This window comes from Leuciscus leuciscus (genome assembly GCF_965113295.1).
Source record: "Leuciscus leuciscus genome assembly, chromosome: 14".
Taxonomy (NCBI): domain Eukaryota; kingdom Metazoa; phylum Chordata; class Actinopteri; order Cypriniformes; family Leuciscidae; genus Leuciscus; species Leuciscus leuciscus.
The window spans coordinates 39,333,577-39,353,886 of record NC_138738.1 but is presented as its reverse complement, the minus strand read 5'-3'; the positions used below and the strand labels follow the sequence as shown (position 1 = coordinate 39,353,886).

At 40.4% G+C, this 20,310-nt stretch overlaps 2 protein-coding genes across 2 annotated transcripts; both read left to right on the top strand.

The window, feature by feature from the left end:
* Positions 1-995: 995 nt before the first annotated feature.
* Positions 996-9,398, top strand: LOC309514000 (outer dynein arm-docking complex subunit 3-like; the record flags this gene model as incomplete). Its single annotated transcript, XM_082190118.1, has 9 exons — positions 996-1,050; positions 4,061-4,173; positions 4,285-4,362; positions 4,490-4,651; positions 5,109-5,210; positions 6,185-6,310; positions 6,878-7,033; positions 7,482-7,607; positions 9,357-9,398. The coding sequence occupies 9 exons, from the start codon at positions 996-998 to the stop codon at positions 9,396-9,398; spliced, it is 960 nt and encodes a 319-aa protein (XP_082046244.1).
* Positions 9,399-12,358: 2,960 nt separating this feature from the next.
* LOC309513999 (outer dynein arm-docking complex subunit 3-like) lies at positions 12,359-16,204 on the top strand (the record flags this gene model as incomplete). The annotated part of the gene is made up of 5 exons (XM_082190117.1): positions 12,359-12,465; positions 12,563-12,716; positions 14,203-14,352; positions 14,537-14,621; positions 15,569-16,204. The coding sequence occupies 5 exons, from the start codon at positions 12,359-12,361 to the stop codon at positions 15,655-15,657; spliced, it is 585 nt and encodes a 194-aa protein (XP_082046243.1). The 3' UTR covers positions 15,658-16,204.
* Between the last annotated feature and the right edge of the window lie 4,106 nt (positions 16,205-20,310).

Here is a 20,310-nt window from a genome sequence, read left to right as displayed (position 1 = left end):
TTCCATTTATTACATAAATTACATAAAAAGTACAGTTTTTTGCCGAAAAAGCATATGAATACTTTTTCCACACAGTGCTATCAGGAATCGATAAGAGAATCGTAAAAAAATGTAAACAATGGAGCGCATGGACATCTTCGTAGCTGGTTTGTGGTCGTAGCACTCTCTATCTAACCACTCGTTCAGGTGCTTTCTCGAGTGTTTGCAACCAACTACCGCACACGTCGTTCCCGAACCACTTTTCTTCATGTTGTAATTGTTATATCCTCTTTGTCGGCACAACGGAGCTAGCTAGCAAAACAAACCAAGCCCGCCAGAACGGAAGTGGATTGCATCGATGGGAGGAGTTTAGGATGTAGAGCGGAAACATGGACAAGTTGAGGTACGTTACACTTGAAACAGTAGCTTGCTACGTAGCCAACACATACTACACATCAACACTGGTAAGTTACATGAGAAATAAAATCGTTGTAAAATTAAAAAGTAAAAGTTTTGTAACTCTCTCATTTAACTGAGAAACAACGTCGTTGTTTAAATAAAACAGTGTTAACTAGCTGACAGGCATTAGCTCGTTCTGTTCGGTAATAATAATAATGATGATAAAATTTGTCATTTTGCAGCCAATTCACAAACTTGTACCCTCGATTTACATTATTTAAACTTTTAACAAGTCAATCGTTTACTTATATGATGTTAAACGAATACAATTTAACCTCAAATAAACAAAAAGTGTTTTGTAAAGTACTTACACTTTCGCATACTATATAGTAGGGAAGTATTCGATTTCGGACGCAGCCTCTCTCTATATGGCTCTGGCGTAAAGGTACGTAACTAATTAATATTCATGAGCCAACGTCCAGCTGTGGTTCAGTTGCTAAGCAACGACATAGAGTTTCAGACACAAACGAGTTTCAAACTAACTTACTGGCGCGGTAACACAGTTAGAGACAGAAATCTTTGTTTAAACCTTTATAATATAATAAATATTCATAAAAATGCCAGCTATTCAGCGAAATGTTTCCGAGCTCCAGCGAAAAATTCAACTTCTGGGTAACTTAAGTTTTTTATTACAGATTTCGCCAATTAAGCTGAAACAGTTAACGTTAACTTAAAACCTGCTTAAATAGTCAGTAACGTTAATATTGCGGCAGTAGTGGAATAATGAGTATTTCAATTATTTTCTTATTATTGTATTGTAATCTTATTTTGATACATATTTTGGGAAAATGCTTTGAAATTTTTCAAAAACTCAACAGTACACTGTGGGCAAATTTACTACCCTTTCGTTATGTTTCGTGGCTGAAAACAGCCACTACTTTAAACTGCTGTAAAAATGTATCAGATAAATATTTTTTTCAATTTTTTTTGCATAAATCTATTAATCAACCTCAGTCCTGCTCAAAAATACTAAATGTTTAAAAAAAAATCTGGATTTTAACTCTTTAATTGCCAAATTAATAAATTATGTCACTGATTTGGGGAAAAAAAACACACAAAATGACTAATTTTCAATATAAAATGTGAATGTGGACTGGATTTTTTTTTACCTTTTATCACAGTCTTGGACATGTCAAAGATTAGAAACAACATTGGTTTTGATGCATTGTTAGTTTTTGTGCAGCATCAGATTTGAACTTTTTCTCCCTCATTTACTGTTCGTGGCTGTTTTTGCCCCATTGACTTCCATTATAACCACATTTTTTGATTGCAAAGCCATGACACCATATAATCATGCATTTTTGATTGTTGGTGGTTTTCCCAGTTGGGAAGAGGTCAAATTTGTAATTTTTACTGTTGATAACCAGGTGGCACCATTAACCCTTTAGATAGGCCTGTGCAAAAAAAAAGCTTAGTTTCTGGCTTTTACATGGAGTTATATGGAGTATAATAGCATATTTGTGTGTGTGTGTGTGTCTGTGTGTGTGTGTGTGCGTGTGTGTGTGTGCGTGTGTGTGTGTGAGTGAGAGAGTATGAGAACTCACCTTGATGCGTCTGAGAAAATCAAAATATGCACCTCAGCTCTCAGAACTACATGGAGTAAACAAAAACAAAGTAAGTGTATTTATGCATCTGCTGCCTTTTGATGGTGAGAAATGCAGACTAAACAAAGCAAGTGGATTTAAACACTTGCATGCAAGCCTGCTGGTCATTTGATGGTGAGAAGAGCAGCAAGCAACATGAGAAAGGGCTTGACTTGTAGTGAAGTTTTAGAGATGATTATGCAGCCTGACCCCTGTGGCGAGCTGCAGGATGTATCGTCTTCTCCCTCTGACACCACAGACTCAGGAGAGTCAGATCCTGATTTGGATGTGGCACCCTCATCATCCAGATCATCATCATCTCTCCTTCAGTGGAAGCTAGAGGAGGATCGGAGAATCCTGGATCTGGGTGGATTGGGAGAAACGGCGAAGTGTGGTTTTCCACCAACGCGGAGACAACTTTCTTCAGCCTGCCAACTCCCGTGACTCCAGGGCCGACGCGCTATGCCATCGCAAGGGTCCAGAACATGGATTCTGTGTTCAATCTGTTTTTTACGGAGTAAAAATAGGAGGGGAAGGCGATGATCCCACAGGCAACGTGTGGACTCCCCTCTGGACCTGTAGACGCCGGCCAAAATCAGTAGCCCCATGTAGGCACGGAGATCTGTGGAGTCCACCCCGGTCCAGTTTCTCATTGTGCGGCGCCCATGGAGGTTGGTCATGCTGACAATGAGGTCAATCATCTGCTCCGTAAAAAACAGAATCCGTTGAACACAGAATCCATGTTCTGGACCCTTGCGATGGCATAGCGTGTCGGCCCTGGAGTCACACCTCTGGCAGGCTGAAGAAAGGGAGTTGTCTCCGCGTTGGTGGAAAACCACACTTCGCCTTTTCTCCCAATCCACCCAGATCCAGGATTCTCCGATCCTCCTCTAGCTTCCACTGAAGGAGAGATGATGATGAGGGTGCCACATCCAAATCAGGATCTGACTCTCCTGAGTCTGTGGTGTCAGAGTGAGAAGATGATACATCCTGCAGCTCGCCACAGGGGTCAGGCTGCATAATCATCTCTAAAACTTCACTACAAGTCAAGCCCTTTCTCATGTTGCTTGCTGCTCTTCTCACCATCAAATGACCAGCAGGCTTGCATGCAAGTGTTTAAATCCACTTGCTTTGTTTAGTCTGTATTTCTCACCATCAAAAGGCAGCAGATGCATAAATACACTTACTTTGTTTTTGTTTACTCCATGTAGTTCTGAGAGCTGAGGTGCATATTTTGATTTTCTCAGACGCATCAAGGTGAGTTCTCATACTCTCTCTCACACACACACACACACACACACACACACAAACACAAACACAAACACACGCACACACACACACACAAATATGCTATTATACTCCATATAACTCCATGTAAAAGCCAGAAACTAAGCTTTTTTTTGCACAGGCCTATCTAAAGGGTTAATGGTGCCACCTGGTTATCAACAGTAAAAATTACAAATTTTACCTCTTCCCAACAGGGAAAACCACCAACAATCAAAAATGCATGATTATATGGTGTCATGGCTTTGCAATCAAAAAATGTGGTTATAATGGAAGTCAATGGGGCAAAAACAGCCACGAACAGTAAATGAGGGAGAAAAAGTAAAAATCTGATGCTGCACAAAAACTAACAATGCATCAAAACCAATGTTGTTTCTAATCGTTGACATGTCCAAGACTGTGATAAAAGGTAAAAAAAAAATCCAGTCCACAATCTCATTTTATATTGAAAATTAGTAATTTTGTGTTTTTTTTTTTCCAAATCAGTGACATCATTTACGAATTTGGCAATTAAAGAGTTAAAATCCTGAATTTTTTTTAAACATTTAGTATTTTTGAGCAGGACTGAGGTTGATTAATAGATTTATGCAAAAAAAATTGAAAAAAATATTTATCTGATACATTTTTACAGCAGTTTAAAGTAGTGGCTGTTTTCAGCCACGAAACATAACGAAAGGTTGTAAATTGAAACAATGCACAAGGGTTAATTAAACCCAACTTCGCATGGCCGCTGAATGTTTCTCTCTGTCCACTAGAGAGAGAAAGAAGCGCGAATTTCGAAAGCTCTCAGTCTGTCATCGAGAAGAACAGAGAAACCATCTGGCAGCTGAAACATGCGAATGAAAACATGCGCAAGAAACTGGCTGAGGTCAGACATTATGAACACACACACATATGTAATGTTAAAACATATCCATATCATTTAAGTCACGTTATAGCTTTATGTATTTGATGCATATCTTGGTCTTGGTTGTTCCAGGGAGAGGAACAAGTAACCAAGGATGTTTTTCAAGACCGTGGGATGGAGAATGAATCATTTAGGAACATGCCTGTTAAGGTGAGGTTAAATGAACCTTTATATCAGTTATTTAAAAACCTTTTTCCACTTCTTTCACTTGTACTATCCAGTGGTTACAGAATCACCTGCATATCAGTTGTGGTTGACAGTCATTTTTGTTGTGCAGTCGGCTCTGACGGTGCTGGAGAAGGAGGTTTGTGATAAAGCGAAGAAGCTGAATGCTTTGAAACAAACCACTGACACACAGAGGCAGCGTTTGGAGGAGTTGAAGCGCCAGTACGAGAGCATGAAGCCTCTGCCTGACAACCAGGAACTAGACGAGGAAAAGGTAGAAATTGTCTCTTTTTTTTATTTTGAATGAACACTGGTGAATCTTACAATTTAAGAATTCCCAAAATCGAAAGGAAAAAAAGCAGTAAGAATATTGAGCCTTTTTTTCCAGTCAAATCATTTTTGTCCCAATTTCTCCTTACTGCAATTACTGTAAACCATGCCCACAGTTTTATTATCACCATTATTATTATATAATCTAAACAATTCACGAGAATACGATTTTTTTGCACATCATAATGAGAATTAGAGTAAAGAAGGGAACTCTGCCATAAGTTTCCCTAAGTGGTCATTCTTCCATTGTAAATGCTCTTCTTCCTTCTCTCAAGTCTTTCGTCTTCCCCTCTGTCTTGATTAGTGGGAAGCAGAGTGTTTAGCCACCCTGTATCGATGAGCACAATTAAATATGTTAGTTCAAGCAAGAAAATGAATGAACTTGTGTGCTTGTTTTATAGAAATTGCGCATTCTGGAAAACAGATTGGAGGAAGCGCAGCTGAAACGTCATGAAGCAAAGAACGTAATGCGAGGATACCTCAAAGAGAAGGACAAACTACAGGTATCTGAGAAAGAACAGATGAACTGGTTCATGTACAGACTGACACAGCACACACACATAAACCCACACAGATGTGTATTATAAAGCATGATACCCCATATATTTAATGTTGAAAATTTAAGCAATCCAATGTATCCAATGACACTCATCCATACCATTCAAAATATATTCTTATTCTTATAATAATCATAAATGTTTCTTGAGCACCAAATCAGCATATTAGAATGATTTCTGAAGGATCATGTGACACTGGGAATGAAGAATGGCTGCTGAAAATTCAGCTTTGATCACAGGAAAAAATTACATTATAAAATAGATTAAAATAGAAAACAGTTATTTTAAATTGTACAGGTGTGCATAAGAGACTTCTTTCATTAAAGGGTTAGTTCAGCTAAAATTGAAAATTCTGTCATTAATTACTCTTCATCATCGGAACACAAATTAAGATCTTTTTTATGAAATCTGAAAGCTTTCTGTCCCTCCATTGACAGCTACGCAACTACCACTTTCAAGCCCCAGAAAGGTAGTATAGACATCATTAAAGTAATCTTTTAAAAATATTTAAAAGAAATATTCGTAATATTCTAATATATAATAATATTAAATATTGCGAAAAAAACAAACATAATTTACCACCTTATTTACAAAATATTAATCTCCAGCATGCGTTCATGCAACAACAACACACATGCGCCACGGTGCTTTTTCGGTGATTACTTATTCCCTTTCTGGGGCTTGAAAGTGGTAGTTGCATAGGCTGTCAATAGAGGGACAGAAAAATATCTTCATTTGTGTTCCGAAGATGAACGAAAGTCTTATGGGTTTGGAACCACATGAGGGTGAGTAAATAATGACAGAATTTTCAGTTTTGGGTGAATAATCCCTTTAAGATTAAAACTCTTAGCGACCCCAATCTTTTGAACAGCATCATGGTAAATAAACATTTATGATTATCCTCTTATTTGTTTCTTCAGGGAGACAGTTTTACATTTCAGCCACGGCTGGACAGGATGGAGGCAGAGATCCACCGGCAGACACAAGTGCTCAAAGAACTGCAGGTCACGAACGGTGACGCTCAATCCTCAAAGGATGCAGCCATGGTAAAGACAAAGCATTTAATAAATGATTAAAAAAAATGGGTAACACTTTATTTTACAGTGTCCTTGTTACATATGTTACATGTACCAGTTAATTATGCATAATTACATGCAACTAACCCTCAACCAAACCCTAATCCTAACCCTATAGTAAGTACATGCACTTAATTAATATTACTCAGTACTTAAATATATAATTACACTGTAACAATGACACCGTAAAATAAAGTGTAACCAAAAAATGTAATGAGATAATAAAGCAAGCATACGTGTAAGTGTGCCATGGTAAAGGTTGTGCAAGTAATGCTTCTCGTAAAGAGTAGGGGTGTAACTCCGGTGTCCTGCCCAAATTCCCTCCATTGGCCTTTATCAATCATGGCCTACGAATAAGAATCCTCATGCTTTCAATTGGCTTTATCACTCTCTCTCCTCTCCACCTATAGCTGGTGTGTGGTGAGCGCACTGGCGCCATTGTTCTGACAGTGGATTCTGCACACTGGTGGTGGTTGAGGGGAGAGCGCTCTATAAATGCCTCATTTCATTAAGATGTGTGTGTGTGTGTGTGTCCAGGCTGAGCTGCAGCTTCAGGACGAGAAGGTGTGCAGAGAGCGCAGAAGGCGAGAGAAAATCCTCTCCCTCTACAAGAAGCAGCAGGAGGAGAGGATTGCTCAGGCAAAGGAGAGGAAGAGAAGAGCGAGCATCATCCATCACACATCAGATAACAATGTAATACTCTAATAAGCATAAAGATATGTGTGTCATACTAATAGCACTTCTCATGTGAAGTGCACAGGAGACTGGACTCCCAATTGATGTTAATAGAGCTTTGTGTTAGCATGCTGCAAAGCTCACAACAATAAAATAAAATAGACAATTCAACTATTTATAAGTATATACACTTCCGGTCAAAAGCTTGGAATAATTACGATATTAAGTCTCTTATGCTCACCAAAGCTGCATTTATTTGATGAGAAATAAAGTAATGTTGCGAAATATGTTATTACAATTTAAAATAACTGTTTTCTATTTAAGTATATAATTTATGCCTGTGATGCAAAGCTATATTTTCAGCATCATATACAGTCTTCAATGTCACATGATTCTTCAGAAATCATTCTAATATGGATTTGGTGCTCAAGTAACCTTTCTTATTATTATCAATGTTGAAAAATAGCTCCCCGACGAGCTGAGCAGCGAGGCCAAGAGCAGTGCCAACGCAGTAGAAGAAGTGGAGGCCATCTCTCCTTTTGAGGAAGCTTTCCAGCAAATCAGAGAGGCCACTGGAGTCACAGACCCACGGGTGAGGACACACAACACAACATTCAACTGTTTTCAGTGTGTTAGGGGGGTAACAGTTTAGGACACAAGGACAGGGTTCCCACGGGTCATGGAATTTCTGGAATGTCATGGAATTTTAAAAGGTCTATTCCAGACATTGAAAGTCAGGGAACTTTATATATTTTTTGTCCAAGTCATGGAATATCAGGGAATTTAGTTTGTTGCTTTAAATTTTAGTTTCCATTTATCAAAATGTAATTTTTCTATACCGATTTTTTTTATCGTGCTGTTTCACACATCTTTCTGTATTGTTGTGCTTACTGTATGTTCACACCAGGCGCGTCGTTAGACATGGGCATTCGGGGCTTCAGCCCCGGATGTTTTTTGTATAGCCCCGGATCTCAAAAAAATTAATTTATTGATAATTATTATTAGGCAAAGTGGCAAGCAGCACAAGTCCACGAGCCGTGAGAGCAGGGCGTGGACAGTAGCGCGAGAGTTAATGAGTCACCTGAATTCAAGTTCAAGCACCGGTTTCAAGTTTCTCACGGATGAACTTCGGGGGCGCGCGCGCCGCACCGGTTTAAAAAAAAAAAACGCAGTCAGCACCGCCGCACAGTCTTCAGTCACACCAGATGTTGTCAGGCTATATGTCAGTAAAACACAGAAAAACTAACTTACTTACGTCGTGCCAGCCGTTTGCTCGCGGCGCGCACTCTTCAATCACGCGCAAATGCGGCGTGCCCTGTATCATGCAAAATAAACTAGCATGTAACGTCGTGTTCTGTCGTCAATTAAGTATTGAAATAACCAAAAGGGAGATTAAAGCTGCGTCAAAACTCTATGTCGGGGCTTTTGTATTCCTTTGTAGGCTACAGTTACACATTTTGGCGTAGCCCTACTCAATTTTCATTATTAATATTCTAATATTTTATCAATATTGCAAAGTCATCAAAACTGACTAAATATTTTGTGACCAAAAATGTGAAAAATAGGCCTACATCTAGCCTAAATGGTCGTTCATGACATTCTTTTAACTATAAGCAACCCAATTTGTCTAGATCTGTATTATTTCCTTTGTATAATGTGCTGAAATATTGCTGCGCAGTCGTGTGATTTAGTCTGCTTGATTAACATTATTACAATGTATTCCTATTTAACTCTGATATGTAGCCTATATAAGGTCCTCGAATGTGTTCGAATATTTCACCAGCATCAGCCTTTTCACAGTTTCTATCACTCCGCTTGTCTGTGTTTGCACAACTTGCATCATTAGGCCAGTAATGGTGACAAGTGACTGTCTTTATGAGTGAACAATTGAAATTTAATTGAACTGATTTAATAGTGCCAAAAACATTGATTAACTCAAGAAAGAAACAAGTTGCTGAAACCAATCTTTAATGCTAAAAAGTTTACATCTATGCAAAATAATCCTTGAAAGATTTCTCATTTAAGGCCATTCCTGTTTGGAATATGTGGTTGTGTATTGTCAACAATAAGCAGAAACATTTTGCATTTCCATTTTATAGTGTGGATCATTCATTTCAACATTTATCCTCATTCTCATGTTTAAGAATCTGTTATCTGCTTGACAAATAATTTATGCTACTGCCCACTGACATGCTTTTAAAGCTATTGTTATCAAAAAATGTTGGCCTTCAAAGTTCAAACACCTTAAAATGCACATATGTAGGTCTGAGAAATCCAAATTTTCTCGGGGGAGCATGCCCCCCAACCACCTCACATTTTAATGTGTGTGTCTGTGTGGTAGTATGCCATGGTGTGGCTGCAGTGCCAGGACTGCATTTTTTAACCAGTCTGCCCCCCTGCATATAGGCCCAAAATATACATTATTCTCTGTATCGAATCATGTTATCTTGTTACCCAGCCCCTGATGTTTTGGGCTCAGCCCCTGGTGTTTTTAAAACCTAGAAACGCCCCTGGTTCACACCGCCGCCGACTTGAGCTTCCAAAGTTACCGGAAGTCATTCATTTTCAATGGAAGCTGGCTTCTCTCAGCTGCAAGGAGCGTCAAATACATCGGCGTCGCGTTTTGAGCGTCAATCAAAAAGTTGAAAGTAGCTCAACTTTATGGTAATGAGCTATGACGCGGTTCAGCGGCAAGCAGCGGCAAAACGCCAAAAACCAATCAGAATATAGACGTCCTTCGCGCTGGCTGATTCCGGAGAAACATTCGATGTAAACTTTCGTTCCTACCAAAAACATTGAAATGGAGGAGAAGCTGATCATCGCCGTTGCTGGGTTTCTTATCATTATCGGATTAATTGCAGTTTAACCATTGAGTGAAAGTTTATCATTTACATGTGTTTTTAAGTCCTGTCAGTTTAACAGGGCGCGCTGAACAGGGCATAATATATAAGAACGAGCAGAGAGAGAGAGAGAGAGAGAGAGAGAGAGAGAGAGCCCCGACCGCGCGTGCACTCACTATTAATAATAATAATAATAGCTAATTATTTTTTTCCCCCGACCAAATGTGACCAAAACGGTTATAAAAATACTGTCATTATAACATTTCATGGTGTGACACAGACTTCAGAGCGGCCAAAGCGTCAACAAGCTTCCCCGTACTTTTTGACAAGCGTCCTTGACAGGGCGGCCAGAGCTTCTTTGCAGCTCAAGTCGGCGGCGGTGTGAACGTACAGTTACTGTTTAATTTTGTTTAATTCCGTTTGGTTTTCGTGTTTAGCTGCGAACAGAGCCCACGCGCGGTTATGATTGGCTGTGATTTATGATTGATTTTGTCGTCTTGTAGCTTTGTCACGTCAGGTTAGGACAAGGTAAGCTAAAAAAATAATAATTATAATTATAAAAGGGTCACGGTAAGCAGCCTTTTCACTGCACACGGCATTAGGATACGACTGTCGCATTTCGCCCCCTAGTGGCAGTAGCAAATAATTTTTAAATTGATCATGCGCAGCCCTTACCTTCATTAATTTACCATGGTAGAATTAATAAATCATAAACTACCAACATTACTTTTGAAGGACAAATATTATGGGTTTTCCAGGACTTAAATAATTTATATTTAGCAAATAATTATTTCAGACCTACACTACCAGTCAAAAGTTTTCGGACAGTAAGATTTTTAAGAGTTCTTGTCTTAGGACAACTTTGATGCACTTTTTTGATCCACTTCAAATGTTGACTACTGTATATTCAAACAGAAAAGTTATTTTAAATAGTAAAAATATTTCAAAATTGTACTGTTTTTGCTGTACTTTGGATCAAATAAATGCAGGCTTGGGGAGTGTCTTCTTTAAAAAACATTAAAAAAATCTTACTGTCCAAAACTTTTGACTGGTAGTGTAAATAATCATCATAACCATTTAACAGAAAGCCTAGTGTTTGTAACATTTTAATGAAAACATCAGTTTTTCAAACTTTACACTCATAGCTTTCACATCCAGTCGGTTGGTTGCATACGGTGTAGTCATTCAAGTTCAAATATTAATGTATCCACGGCTCAAATTGGTTGGATTTAAAACACTGTCTGTGGCTGTTTTTTGTCTGCTCGGTGCTCCGCAAAACAGCGGCCTGTTTTGCCGTTCATTATAGGTCATGGAAATTCATCTTTTTAGTCAGTGAAAGTCAGGGAAAAGTCAGGGAATTTGACATTTGGTTTAGAGTGGGAACCCTGCAAGGACCAGATGTTTGAAAGAAGACCCCGGAGTCAGAATTATAATAAATTAAAGAAAAGTTTTACTGAAGATAGTTTGCAGTTTCATCAGCAGAAGTTCAGCTTCAAGACTCACACAGTAGTTCGTAGGCCGCCCCACTTACAGTTACAAAGATCACAGCAGTTATATCCTACACCACACACACACACACAGCAGTTATACCCTTCACCAAGGTCTAAGCTACGTCCTTTATTCAGGTTGCAGTTTCTGATTGGCTAAGAAATAGATAAACATAGTAATTTTCCACACATATACATATAGACGGAAGCATATCTCTATCGATTATGCCGCTGACACTCAGACCCTGAAGTTAGACACGTCGTGACCTTCCAGGTCACAGATCTGCATTGCTGGGCGCCAGCATGTCCAGAACAATAACTCAGTCAATCTCCAATAATGCCAGTGGTTCCTTAACCTGTAACCAAGAAGACTAACACACACACACACCGACACACAGCTCCTCTAAGGTTGGATTTGGCCAGGCTCTAACTATAAACAGGAGAGTCCTCTCAAAACATCAAGATAATGCATTCTTTCTCTCAAGGAGAGCTACACTTTAGTCTAACTGGAAAGTAAGGCTTTAACAAAGAAATGGTCCCTTAAACTATTGGCTTCAATGACCCTATGTTTTAACACGTTGAAGACCTTTCTCAAACACAAAACAAATCCATATTTCATTTCTGGAAGCCGGGCTAAATGAGCAAGCACTGTTACTGCATTCAGATATCAAACACAGACATTAAAGAATACATGAAAAGAACATTTCAGTAATCACACTGGTAACTTCTATAACAAAGTAAAATCCCCAGAGAAGTCATTTAACTCATTTGATATTTAGAAGGAAAAATATTGATTAATACCTTGATTATAATCACTCATTACATATACATTGAAGTATATGTAATGCCCCCCCCCCCCCCCCCCCCCCCCCCCTCAAGTGTATATAGATTACTCCTTGTTAAGCAATGTTTATTCTGTTCTTGTGTTAAGCAATGTGTATTCCTGATTTCTCTTGTAATAGGAACTAGTGGGCCTGTTTATCTCTCGGAGAAAAACACAGGAACGGTTGGAGAAGATGAAGGCAGAAAATGAGAGTTTGCTGCTTCCACTGAAGGAAGAGAGGAATATGCTTCGAACTCAGCTTCAGGATATGAAATTCTCAGGAGAAACTGAACTCTCAAGGTAAGAGCAGACATTGTAGACAGTGTGAATATGATATCACTTCACATTCTCTGTTATTGTGACTGAATAGTAACATAACATTATTGTCCTCGGTCAGCTCTCTGCAGGTTTGTGAGCTTCAGCAGCAGCTTGAGCAGACGCAGCAGCGCCGTGATGCAGCTAAAGATCGTCTGTACGGACTCAAACATGCACTGAACGCTGCCAAAGCAGGAGTGAAGCACCTCAGTGAAAAACTGAAGCACATACCACTGGTACTAATGAATCTTGTCAAATACATAAACCCCCTGGTTTCAGGGTAAATTCAACCTAGGGTCCTTTGCACCATGACCTCGAGCCAACATGGTCATGGCCTTTTTATTTTATTTTATTACATTTTAAAAAGAAGCCTTTTTCTCTTGGTCGAATATTATTAAAGTTAGAGCTTATTTAAAGATAACAGCCGAATGGCTTAGTGCAGGCGCTAATGGACCCAAGGTTTTATCTCGTAAATTACCGCACTAATAATGCCCGGAATGGTACCAAACTTCTACAGTGGTACCAAACTTCTACAATAGTACAAATAGGTTCTGTATATTTCTGTATAAATGTATATTTAAATAACATTTGCCTGATGGCTTGTGCTACCGCTAACCCGGAAGTCGAGGTCACTTCCGTGATTTGGGAAAAGCCCATAAAAGTCCCTAATCCCTAATTTTATGAAGTGATGAGAATACTTTTTGTGCGCCAAAAAAACTAAGGGCCTGTCCACACGGAGACGCGTTTCGCTGTATACGTATACATTTTTTATCGTATTGGCGTTTCGTCCACACGGATCCGGCGTTTTCGGAGACTGAAACCGCTATTTTTTGAAACCGGGTCCCAAGGTGGATAAATCTGAAAACGCCGCCCTTGCGTTTTCGTGTGTACGGCCAATCCGTACATTTTGTGAAACGATGATGTCATCACACCAAGTGTCAACTAGTCAGACACCGTCAAGTCACAGCAACTACATTTATGGTTTTTCATATTGTTCAACAAAGTTCTTGTTTAAAAAAAAAAAAAGAAAAGAAAAAAAGAATCTACTGTGCCTAATATTATTGTTGTATACAGCGCGCAAGGTTTAGGTTTATGCTCATGCTTTAAGTCTTCTTCTCCGTTTTTAGTGTATGTCTGTGGCAGAATTACAGCGCCACATACTGGTCTGGCATGTATACTACATCGTTTTGAGTCGGTTTCAGTGGTTTCGTGTGTACGCAGATATTTCTTGAGACGACGCCGTGTTTACGGAATTTTTTTTTTGAACGGGGAAAAAAAATATCGGATAGGGAAAGCTCTGGCTTCGTGTGGATGTGGCCTTAATGTCAACTTTATTCAGTCATTTCTTCTCTTCTGTATCAGTCTCCGACGCGCGTTCACGAGAGCACCACGACGCATGCGCGACCTCGCGTGCATCTTCCTCTGCTTGTAGGTTATATGTCAGAATGCCAGCTGCTGCGTCATTTCCACACACACACACACACACACACACACACACATGCGTCGTGATGCTCTCGTGAACGCGCGTCGGAGACTGATACATAGTATAGGTAGTGTATTAGAATGTTTTGTTTTTTTTGGTAAAACTGAGTAGAAACTGCATAAGAAAAATTAATTAAGTGTCCAGGGATGTTTTCTCTGTAGTTAGTGATTAAGGAAACGTTTTTACATTCAAACGATGCATGCATGAAATGTCTGAGCATTCCTCTTGGTCTCTGGCAGATGAAGGGTCCGACACCACAGCTGCCTCCAGACTCAGAGGAACAAACACTGCAGCTGATGTCTGAGGCTGAGCAGAAACTGATGCTGCTGAAGGAGACACTACAGGGCAAAGATCATGCAACCATCCTGAATGAGATAGAGGAAGAGGAGGTGAGGAACAATGATTAGTCAAGTTGCTGTTATTGTATTTTGGCTTGTTGAAGATTTGTAACTAGTGAAACATTGACTGTTTTGTTTACTTTAGGAATATATGTCATATTTTACTTTTTTGGAAGTTGTAAAATAACGCTTACTAATATTACTAATATGTTGTTTATTTCATGACCCTTTGCAGTTCCTTGCCAAGATAGCAGAATATCTACCCAAGTACAACACGCGCATTCAGTTCCGTGAGGACCAGAAAAAGGACTCTTTTGATGGTGAGACACTAGCTCATATCACCATGGAATCTCATTTCTGCCACATAAGAAAAAAATCATGCTTTGGTGAAATACCAAGTCATAATTATGAGATAAAAAGTCTAAATGTTTTATCACAATTATGATTTTTTTTCTATAACTTTTTGTTTGTTTTCATTTAATCTTTTTATGTTATAATTTACTTTTTATATTTTAATTAAAACTTTTTGTAATTGTGACTTTTCCTGACAATTAAAATTTTTATGCCATAATTGACTTCTTATCTCATAATTATTGCTTTATGGCGGAAATGGGCTTCCATACATGTGTCCTATATCTGAATTAAGCTTTTTGGGGCGTGAAGTCACACATATCAGGGTGTTTATGTAGTAAAAAAAAACTCCTCAATAAAAAAATCCTACTTGATATATTTACAAATTATTTTTAGCTTGAAAAATATATTTTATCATTCATCGAGGTATAAATAAAATATGCTATTAGTTTTTACTTGATGGTTACACCACATGACATTTGTTAAATTTAAACTTCTTGTTGAACATAAAAGCCATATGAAATCAACACGGATACAAAGATTACATACAGTATATCTAAGAACTTGGCATACTGTATGTGTTTTAAACTTTTTTTCCCATTATACTTCTTTATCTTGGGCACTCTGATTTTCATTTTGCACCAGTGATCACTGATTTGTGAACTTGGAAAGCTCTTGACCAGGAACGGCCATGTGTTTTTTGATGTACACAGTTCAAAAGCTCCCTCTTATCAAGATGTTCACCTGTGCTGTTCTGATTTAGTTCCATTCCTTAATCTGTACACTGTGTGGAAGTTAAAGCTCACCCTTCTGTTGTACAGAGTGGTGGTGGATTTGTTACAATAACAGAACTATTACGTTTAGCAGACAGAGCTGACACACACCTTACACACCTGCATGTCTTTTCTGTCAACAGATGAGGACAACAGGAGCAATGATGAGGATGTCATCACGCGTGTCATGCTGAAGCAGCAGCCTCAAGCATTCCAGGGGTGTTTGGCTTGAGGTCATGGTGCAAAGGACCCTGGGTTGAATTTACTCTGAACCATCCCTTTAATTTTATGGAGAATACTTTGTGCACCAAAAAAAACAAAATGTCAACTTTATTCAGTAATTTCTCCCCTTCTGTATCAGTCTCCAACGCACGTTCACGAGAGCACCACGACGCATGCGCGGCCTCGCGTGCATCTTCCTCTGCTTGTAGGTTATATGTCAGAACGCCAGCTGCTGCGTCATCACCACACACACACATGTGTCGTGGTGCTCTCGTGAATGCGCATCGGAGACTGATACATAGTATAGGTGTTTTAGAATGTTTTTTTTTTTTACGTTTTTTTTTAGAAACTGCATAAGAAAAATTCATTAAGTGTCCAGGGATGTTTTCTCTGTAGTTAGTGATTAAGGAAACGTTTTTACATTCAAACGATGCATGCATGAAATGTCTGAGCATTCCTCTTGGTCTCTGGCAGATGAAGGGTCCGACACCACAGCTGACTCCAGACTCAGAAGAACAAACACTGCAGCTGATGTCTGAGGTTGAGCAGAAACTGATGCTGCTGAAGGAGACACTACAGGGCAAAGATCTAGCAACCATCCTGAAGGAGATAGAGGAAGAGGAGGTGAGGAACAATGATTAGTCAAGTTGCTGTTATTGTATTTTGGGTTGTTGAAGATTTGTAACTAGTGAAACATTGACTGTTTTGTTTACTTTAGGAATATATGTCATATTTAACTTTTTTGGAAGTTCTAAAATAACGCTGACTAATATTACTAATATGTTGTTTATTTCATGCCCCTTTGCAGTTCCCTCGTCTCGGTTACAAACGTAACCTCAGTTCCCTGAGATGAGGGAACGAGAATTGCGTAAGGCTAGCTTACGCTATGGGAAAACTCCTTTTCTCGAGAATATTGAAGCCAAATCTTTAAAACGCAGTGCAGCTGCACAGCATACACAGATGAACGGCGAGGACGGTCATTGGCTGTGCTGCGGCAACTGCACAAATCTAAGGCGAGGCGGCTCAGACGCACAAACCAATTCCAGGTTATAAAACCTCATAAATGTGGACGGCGAGGCCCAGCCTGTCACCGCACAGATATCTTCAATGGGTATTCCACTTGACCAAGCCCAAGACGAGGCCATGCCTCTCGTGGAATGAGCTCTGACGCCTAAGGGGCAATGAAGGCCCTTAGACTCATAAGCCAGCGCGATAGCATCAACTATCCAGAGCGATAATCTCTGCTTTGAGACGGCGAGCCCCTTGGTGCGGCCGCCAAAGCATACGAAAACTGTTCCGATTGTCTGACTGAGGCAGAACGCTCCAGATAAACTCTGAGAGCCCTGACGGGACAGAGTAAATTTGCGTCTCTTTCATCCTCTGGTGAGGAAAGAGCTGCGAGTGAAATAACCTGTGCTGTGAACGGAGTCGAGAGCACTTTAGGAATATAACCATGCCTTGGCTTGAGGACGGCTCTGGAGTCGTTAGGCCCAAACTCAAGGCAGGACGCGCTCACTGATAGCACATGTAAATCGCCCACTCTCTTGACTGAAGCGAGCGCCAGAAAGAGAGCAGTTTTGAGCGAGAGGTGCTTCAGGTCCGCAGACCGAACGGCTCAAAACGGTGCACCCTTCAATGCTTCCAGGACCGTGGAGAGGTCCCAGATAGGCACAGAGGGGGGGTCCCGGAGGGTTTAGCCTTCTTGCCCCTTTAAGGAAGCGCACGATGAGGTCGTTCCTTCCTAGTGATTGTCCGGCCACAAGAGCATGAGATGATGTTATGGCCGCCACATATACTTTGAGCGTGGAGGGGGTGCGACCCGCGTTCAAGAGCTCTTGCAAAAAAAACGAGTACACTTGGTACTTCGCATGAGTCGGGGTCCAGGCTCCGTGCTGCGCACCAGCCAGAGAGCACCACCCATTTCTGAGCATAGAAGTGCCTAGTTGAGGGCGCTCTTGCTTCAGTGATGGTTTGTAGCACCCTATCCGGGAGACACCCGGGTACCCGTTGAGGGGCCATACATGAAGGGCCCATAAGTCGTGACGGAGATTTATGGGCCCTTCATGCTAAAAAGCATCACTGAAGCAAGAGCGCCCTCAACTAGGCACTTCTATGCTCAGAAATGGGTGGTGCTCTCTGGCTGGTGCGCAGCACGGAGCCTGGACTTTACTCATGCGAAGTACCAAGTGTACTCGGTTTTTTTGCAAGACCTCTAAGACGCGGGTCGCACCCCCTCCACGCTTATGGCGGCCATAACATCATCTCACGCTCTTGTGGCCAGACAATCACTAGGAAAGAACGACCTCATCGTGCACTTCCTTAAAGGGGCAAGAAGGCTAAACCCTCTGCGACCCCCCTCTGTGCCTATCTGGGACCTCTCCACGGTCCTGGAAGCATTGAAGGGTGCACCGTTTTGAGCCGTTCGGTCTGCGGACCTGAAGCATCCTGCCTTGAGTTTGGGCCTAACGACTCCAGAGCCGTCCTCAAGCCAAGGTATGGTTATATTCCTAAAGTGCTCTCGACTCCGTTCAGAGCACAGGTTATTTCACTCCCAGCTCTTCCCTCACCAGAGGATGAAAGAGACGCAAATTTTCTCCGTCCCGTCAGGGCTCTCAGAGTTTATCTGGAGCGCTCTGCCTCATTCAGACAATCGGAACAGCTTTTCGTATGCTTTGGTGGCCGCACCAAGGGGCTCGCCGTCTCAAAGCAGAGATTATCGCGCTGGATAGTTGATGCTATCGCGCTGGCTTATGAGTCTAAGGGCCTTCATTGCCCCTTAGGCGTCAGAGCTCATTCCACGAGAGGCATGGCCTCGTCTTGGGCTTGGTCAAGTGGAATACCCATTGAAGATATGTGCGGTGGCAGGCTGGGCCTCGCCGTCCACATTTATGAGGTTTTATAACCTGGAATTGGTTCGTGAGTCTGAGCTGCCTCGCCATAGATTCGTGCAGTTGCCGCAGCACAGCCAATGACCGTCCTCGCCGTTCATCTGTGTATGCTGTGCAGCTGCACTATGTTTTAAAGATTTGGCTTCAATATTCTCGAGAAATGGAGTTTTCTCATAGCGTAAGCTAGCCAGGTAAGCTAGGTTACGTTAGTAACCGAGACGAGGGAACTGCAAAGGGGCATGAAATAAACAACATATTAGTAATATTAGTCAGCGTTATTTGACAACTTCCAAAAAAGTTAAATATGACATATATTCCTAAAGTAAACAAAACAGTCAATGTTTCAATAGTTACAAATCTTCAACAACCCAAAATACAATAACAGCAACTTGACTAATCATTGTTCCTCACCTCCTCTTCCTCTATCTCCTTCAGGATGGTTGCCAGATCTTTGCCCTGTAGTTCCTCCTTCAGCAGCATCAGTTTCTGCTCAGCCTCAGACATCAGCTGCAGTGTTTGTTCTTCTGAGTCTGGAGGCAGCTGTGGTGTCAGACCCTTCATCTGCCAGAGACCAACAGAAATGCTCAGACATTTCATGCATTCATCATTTGAATGTAAAAACATTTCCTTAATCACTAACTACAGAGAAAACATCCCTGGACACTTTTTACTGAATTTTTTTTATGCAGTTTCTACTCAATTTAAAAAACAAAACAAAAGAATCAGTCTCCGACGCACGTTCACGAGAGCACCACGTGTGTGGTGATGACGCAGCAGCTGGCGTTCTGACATATAACCTACAAGCAGAGGAAGATGCATGCAGGTCGCGCATGCGTCGTGGTGCTCTCGTGAACGCGCGTTGGAGACTGATACATAATATCAACTGTGTACATCAAAAAACACATGCCAGTTCCTGGTCAAGAGCTTTCCAAGTTCACAAACCAGTGATCACTGGTGCAAAATGGAAATCAGAGTGCCCAAGATAAAGAAGTATAATGGGAAAAAAAGTTTTAAACACATACAGTATGCCAAGTTCTTAGATATACTGTATGTAATCTTTGTATCTGTGTTGATTTCATATGGCTTTTATGTTCAACAAGAAGTTTAAATTGAACAAATGTCATGTGGTGTAACCATCAAGTAAAAACTAATAGCATATTTTCTTTATACCTTGATGAATGATCAAATATATTTTCAAGCTAAAAAGTTTTTTTTTTTACCATATAAATACCCTGCAATGTGTGACTTCACGCCCCAAAAACCTTAATTCAGATATAGGATACATGTATGGAAGCCCATTCCCGCCATAAAGCAATAATAATGAGATAAGAAGTCAATTATGGAATACAAATTTTAATTGTCAGGAAAAGTCACAATTACAAAAAGTTTTAATTAAAATATAAAAAGTCAATTATAACATAAAAAGATTAAATTAAAACAAAAAGTTATAGAAAAAAATCATAATTGTGACAAAACATTATCTTGCACCCAGCGCAAGTGACTTTGTACACCGACGCATGTATCATTCCTATTTTGCACCCGCGCAAAGCGCGCTTTTCCCTCCACAGAAGCACGTCGCTAAACTAGGGAATGAACTTGCGCTCCCTGGGCGGTTCAGCGCAAAAAAGGAGGCGTGTTCCGGCGCAAACGTTCCTTCATGCTATTTTGATGTTTTAGAAAACAATTGCGCCACTAACCAGGAAAAAATTGTTTAAAGTCAGTGGCGCGTTGCGCATGTTATTCATATGCTATTTTAAGGGTGCATGCTTGGCCAG